This window comes from Cornus florida, unplaced genomic scaffold, assembly GCF_030987335.1.
Source record: "Cornus florida cultivar Cherokee Brave unplaced genomic scaffold, ASM3098733v1 CherokeeBrave_3.0.0_Hap2_Chr07, whole genome shotgun sequence".
Classification (NCBI taxonomy): Eukaryota; Viridiplantae; Streptophyta; class Magnoliopsida; order Cornales; family Cornaceae; genus Cornus; species Cornus florida.
The window spans coordinates 79,315,795-79,322,082 of record NW_026775577.1 but is presented as its reverse complement, the minus strand read 5'-3'; the positions used below and the strand labels follow the sequence as shown (position 1 = coordinate 79,322,082).

Below are 6,288 nucleotides of genomic sequence, written 5' to 3'. Positions count from 1 at the left end.
ATAATATAATATATTAATATACTATAATACAATTAACATAGATACATATATGTGTGTGTCAGTGTGTGTATATATATATAATTTTTTATTTTTTATTTATTTGTATGTATGTCCATGGAATTTTTATATCTTTCTACTAATTTTATATTTTCGTCTGCATTTTTTTATATCTAAAAACAGTAAGTTGAAAGATGTTGGAGCTGGAGTTGGAGGGAAAATCTATGACTTCTCAACCTCAAAATATAGTTACAGAACTTACAGAGCCTTCAACAAATGCTAATTTAACTCCAGTTGTCTCCTCATTTGTTGATGTCCCTGATGAAGACGTAACAGGTGATACAAGTAGCAAGAGAAAATTGACGTCAATTGTTTGGAATGACTTTCCTAAGGAAACAATTGATGGTGTAAAATATAGTGTTTGCAATCATTGTAAAAAAAAAAATGTTAAAAGCACCACCTAGTTATGGAACAAGTAGCTTGCGTGATCATTTAAAAAGGTGTAAGAGGCATAAAAAAAATTGTCACTTGAGACAATATATTTTGCAAGGCAATCTTAAAAAGATTGAAGGTCAAGTGAATCAAGCGGAATATCGTAATTTTGTGTTTGATAAAAATATCTCCCGACATGAGCTTACTTGCAAGATCATAGTACATGAGTATCCCCTTGTCATGGTTAACCATTGTCTCTTTCGAAATTTTGTTAATAGCCTTCAACCTATGTTTAACATGGTTTCTCGAAACACAATCAAGAGTGACATCTTAAAGATCTACAATTCCGAGAAGGCTAAAACATTGATCACTTCTGATATGTGGACTTGTAACCACTCAAAGAAAGGTTTCATGGCAATAACAACTCACTTTATCGATGACTCATGGGAGATTGCAACGAAGAATTTTGAGGTAATTTTAATTTAATTTTTAATATGTTTATTTTTTTTTCATAATTTTAATATGTTTATTGTTTATTTCATATAATGCATTTTTTTGTTTCACTTCATTTATGTTTATTAATTATGCATATTTTCATTTTATTATGTTTTAGATTTACCTATGTGCCTGCTCCACACAATAAGGAAGTTCTTTCTCAGTTGCTTATTGATACCATGTTAGATTATAATTTTGATAGAAATTTGTCCACCATTACCTTAGATAATTGCACCACAAATGATGCCATCAATGGTACTATCTTAGACAAGGTTGATTCAAGTACATTTTTACTTGATGGGAAGATTCTTCATATGAGATGTTGTGCACACATCTTGAACATGATCGTGAAAGATGAGTTAGAAGTAATGGGGGATGGAATTGAAAGGATACGTGATAGTGTGTATTTTTGGACAGCAACACCAAGTAGACTTGAAAAGTTTGAAGAGGCAGCTCGCCAATTGAAGATTCTATATAAGAAAAAGTTAGCTATGGATTGTAAAACCTATTGGAACTCTACATATCTTATGTTTCAAGTCGCTTTAATATATAAAGATGTGTTTCCACAGGCAAAGCAACGCGATAGGCTTTACACTAAAGTTCCAACTAATGAAGATTGGGAAAGGGGGATAGAAATTTGTGCGAAGTTGAAATTATTCCACACTGCTATAGAGTTGTTTTCTGGGTCTTTTTATCCTACTTCAAATTGTTATTTCCAAAAAGTTCGTGAAATCAGAGTTGCACTGTTTACTTGGCTTGAAAGCCCACTTGAGATCATTAGAGTGGTGGCATCAAAAATGTTGGTTAAATATGAGAAATATTAGAATGTTTGTCATGAGGTGATAGTGGTGGCGGTGGTTTTAGATCCACGATACAAGATGAAGCTAGTTAAATATTATTTTAATATAATTTATGGATAAGAAGCATTGGTTGAAGTTCAAAGAGTTCGATAAATTTGTATTGATTTACTTTTCGAGTACCAAAACAAGTCAAGCTCAATTAAAAGTAGTGTGGGTGGTTCATCTTCCAATATTACTTCTCTTACTGAACAAGTGGAAGTTGTGGAGGAGGATGATTTGTTAAAGTTTGACCGATTTGTAGACTCGAGTTCATATGAAGTGCAAACAATGACTGAGCTGGACTTTTACTTGGAAGAAAAAGTGTTGCCGAGAGAAATTGATTTTGATGTCTTAGGTTCGTGGAAAACTCATGCAATTAAGTATCCTCTTTTGAAAAGGATTGCTCGGGATATCTTAGCTATCCCAGTGTCTACAGTTGCATCGGAGTTTGCTTTTAGCACCGGTGGTAGATTGGTCAGTCCTCATCATAGTAGACTTCATCCAACTATTTTAGAGGCTTTGATGTGTGCTTAAAGTTGGTTGTTGAGTGAAGAGAATGGACAAAATGGTAATTAAATCTGATTTTTATTAAATCTAATTTTTTTTATTAAATAAATTCTCTTTAATGTAATGACTATCTAAAATGTTTTGTTTTATTTTTAGGAGCTCATTCAGACAAAGACCCATCCAATGGCAATATATTTTGTGATTGTGATGATGATGATTCTCCAAATTATGAAGTTTTGGACTAAGGTATTACATTAATTTTTTTAGTATTATACCTTATTATTTTTTCTTAACTTAACGTTGTTTTTTTTAAAAAAATTATTGTTTTTATTCTATTTTAGATTAGGTTGGTGACAATTGGTGGTTTTGAAGAGATCACAGAGAATGGTTTCAGATTCAGGCTGCTGTTTACGCTTAGATTATGGCTACTGTTTTGAATAGTTTTATTCCTCTTAATTAAGGCTATTGTTGGAAACTCTTACGTTTGTTTTTTGGCTATTTTTTTGCAATTTCATTTTTCTTGAAAGAATGTTATTTTTGGTTGATTAATGATGATGTTGGATGATGTTGCTTGAAATATCAAATTTATGTGGATCTGTTAGAAATTTTAAGATTTATGTGGTTTTGTTACAGAACTACTGTAGAATAAAAAAATTTGGAATTTTCAAAATTAATCGGTTATGGAGCGGGGGCGGGGCAGGGGCGGTTTTGGGGATTAGGGGTAAAAAAATAATTGGTTATGGAGAGGTTTTGGGGGTGCCAAATTTAAACGGGAATGGGGATGGGGATGGGGATGGGGATGGGGATGGGGAATGATAAAGCAGCCCCATTGTTGTCCCTAGGGGCATCACACCTAGGTGACGTGTCATTTGTGCCAACTAACCCCTTGTAACAAATTCATCAATAGTTGAGGAGGGTTTTGCACAAAAGAAAAAATTTCTTGAAGGGAGTAATCTGTAAAAGATTTATAGTGAAAGGAGGTAACAATGCAATTTGCTCACACACACACACATCTTATATATATAATGGCATGCATTCAATTTTCGCATTAGTGCAAGGAGGTTTATTGGCTTATTAAATATGATTATTATACCTATGCGGCATTCTAGCTTGCTTTATGAATTAAATTCTGCCGTCGAATCTTTATCACGAAACTATAAACGGCTATAAAGATTTGGAATGCATGGTACTTGCTGTATTTTCTTTGAACATTCCGAACTAGTGATATTATATATGTTAGTATGCGGCGTATATGAGAATGTAGTTTTCACAGTTATATATAACAGAATAGTTATGAGTCGATACTCACTTGTTCAATGAGACAAAATGAGAGAACATGTATTCTTGTACTCATCGCAAATGGCCTAATAACTCTATATACATACTATATATAACATTGTTTTTCTCAGCTTATTAATTTAATAAAAAAGAATATGAAAATGGCAGTTTAAGCCGGCCTGCTCAGTGAAAATATATATATAACATGAAGTTTTTGGCCGTCCCATTCAATCTCTCAACCAGCAGAGAGTTTTTAAGATGATTAAGCTTTGGAATTTTCTCCTTCATGCTGCCACATTTCTTGTGCTCATCTTTCAACAATTTTGTGGTAAGTTTTAGTCTCTTATATATAAGGTGATACTAGCTCATTTTCGATTTTGGATTAATCCAACACATGATCCTTAATTAAGAATTGGGATTGCTATATATGTTAGTTTATTTATATATGGTTAATTAATTAATGTTTTTCATTGTCATCATCATCATCCTAATGTAATGCAAAGCAAAATGTTTTTTTGTGCATGTGTTTCCTTAACTTTTTTGTATCATTTAATGCTTTAGATGGGAAGGTGATAATGGAATATATTGGAGCCACAGGCATTCCAGTCAGTTTTGATGATGTTCCAATTGAAAAAGACATTGCTTCCACTTCATCCTTAGCTTCGCAATCGATGCAGACTCGTTAGGCAATCCCCAAAATGGTTAATTTTCACCCTACTGGCAGTCAACCTTAACCCCGAAATCAGTTGCAGCTATCAAGGCGCGCCACCCAAACCTGAAAGCCTTGGCTAGCCTCTCCGGCTGGAGCCTAGGTCAAAAGGTCCTGCGCTGGTACAAGCCGGCCAATCTCCAGCTTTGGATATCCAACGCTTTCTCCTCCATCAAATCCATTGTCACCACTTACCATCTGGATGGTATAGATATAGACTACAAAAATTTCCCCAAACACAACGAAAGTTTCGCTTACTGCATTGGCGAGCTCATCACTCTCTTGAAGAATCAAAGTGTCATCTCTGTAGCAACCATTGCATCATTTTATAGCACCGTGATACCATATATCCAGCTCTTTAAGGGATACGGAGATGTTATTGACTATGTTAACCACCAGTTCTACACCGACAAGGTTAAGACACCGAAAGGATATCTGGAAGCCTTTAGGCTTCGGACCCAGCAGTTTGATAAGGGTAAGGTGCTGCCTAGCTATGAAGTAAATGGGAGGGGAATTTAAGGAGATGCATTTTTTGAAGCTTTGAAGCTTTTGGAGGTGAATGGGTTTGGTGTGAATGGAGTGATGATATTTTCTGCTGATGCTTCTTCTTCCAATGACATTTACTATGAGCGAAAATCGCAAGCTTTTCTGCTCAATTCATCAACCAGTGTATGATTTATTACTGCAAGCTTGTACAAAGCTAGGGTATGAATATGCATTGAGCAGGCTCTTGTATGAATTACTAATAATAAAGTGTAATTTTTTTTTGTTGGCATTATCCAGCCTAATTTCCAAGAATTCTATGCAAAAAATGATTTTAATCTATATACCTTATTTTCTTTTTATTGACTTATAATTTGCAGTCGGATATTTTCTTTGAAGATTATTAGTGAATCTCGACATTTCTGTATTTCCATACAAATGGCTTTGTGAGGAAATTGCTTTATTAATTTTCCAAATAAAAAATAGATTAATAATGTTCCTTTTTGAGAGGCTATTTTTTGCCGGTTCTTTTTCTAAGTGAAGATGGATTGTGTTTACGAAACTAATGCTCTGTTCGGTAGGAAAGAAAAAATATTATATAGAAGGCACTACAACAATTATGGTCTCTAACAATAATTTTATTTGCTGTAAAAAAAAAAAAAAAAAAAAAAAATGCTACATAACCACTTGATAGCATTTATGGTAGCATTTGCATTTGCTGTCCTAACCTATATCACGGTATGACAGCAATTGTATCTGTTGCCATATATAAAACATTAACAAAGCAATAAAAAGACTTATAGCAAAAGTTGAAAGTAAAAATATGCAAAATTTATAAAATGTGTAACAACTCCTAATTAAAGCAAACTAGACTACAATGACTAAATTTTGTTACAAACTGTTCAGCTCCTAAAAACAGTAGTCCTTTCCAAGTGCGGAAAGGACAGTGAATTGCGGGCGTGACAGGAATTGCTATCGTTCTAAAGTAACTATCCGAACAATTATCCAATAGGAGATTGTAGGGATCAGGCGATTGTAATTGTGACGGCCCAAGTTTTGCAACCAGGTGCGTTAGTGATGAACCGAAGTAAACCTGGTAACGGGTCCGAAATGCGGAAGTGAAAGATATAACCAAAGTCTCTAGAGTTATAAATCATCTCTAAAACACCAATGTGACATTCCATAAAGTCATGGAACTCAAAGAGAACGAAAGAGGAAATGAGAGTCAAAACGGGCAAAATTCGTCAATCAAGGGCAAAATGGTCAATTAATGAATAAAAAGAGAAATTTGACTCCAAACAAGTCAAATGAGGTGTATACAACCTAATCTAATTATTTCACAATATTTCAAGAGGTTCTAAGAACTTTAGCCAAGAATCCTGCAAAACGCCCATTCCCCGGTTTAAGCAAAAACTGACACTATCTCACTAAAACATGAATAACTCTCATTGTGATTTGAATATGAGAATTTCATTAGCACCATTGGAAATCTGACTCAAAATCCTTGAGTTTAGGCTTAAGAATCACCCCATTTGGATTAGAAATGAA

At 34.0% G+C, this 6,288-nt stretch overlaps 1 protein-coding gene and 1 pseudogene across 1 annotated transcript; both read left to right on the top strand.

Moving 5' to 3' along the window:
* The first annotated feature begins 865 nt into the window (after positions 1-865).
* LOC132266337 (zinc finger BED domain-containing protein RICESLEEPER 2-like) lies at positions 866-1,748 on the top strand. Its single transcript, XM_059767190.1, has 2 exons — positions 866-900; positions 1,043-1,748. Exons 1-2 carry the CDS (start codon positions 866-868, stop codon positions 1,746-1,748), a joined length of 741 nt encoding a protein of 246 aa, XP_059623173.1.
* A 2,375-nt stretch (positions 1,749-4,123) lies between these two features.
* On the top strand, positions 4,124-4,932 carry LOC132266336 (chitinase 1-like; annotated as a pseudogene).
* The last annotated feature ends 1,356 nt before the right edge of the window (positions 4,933-6,288 follow it).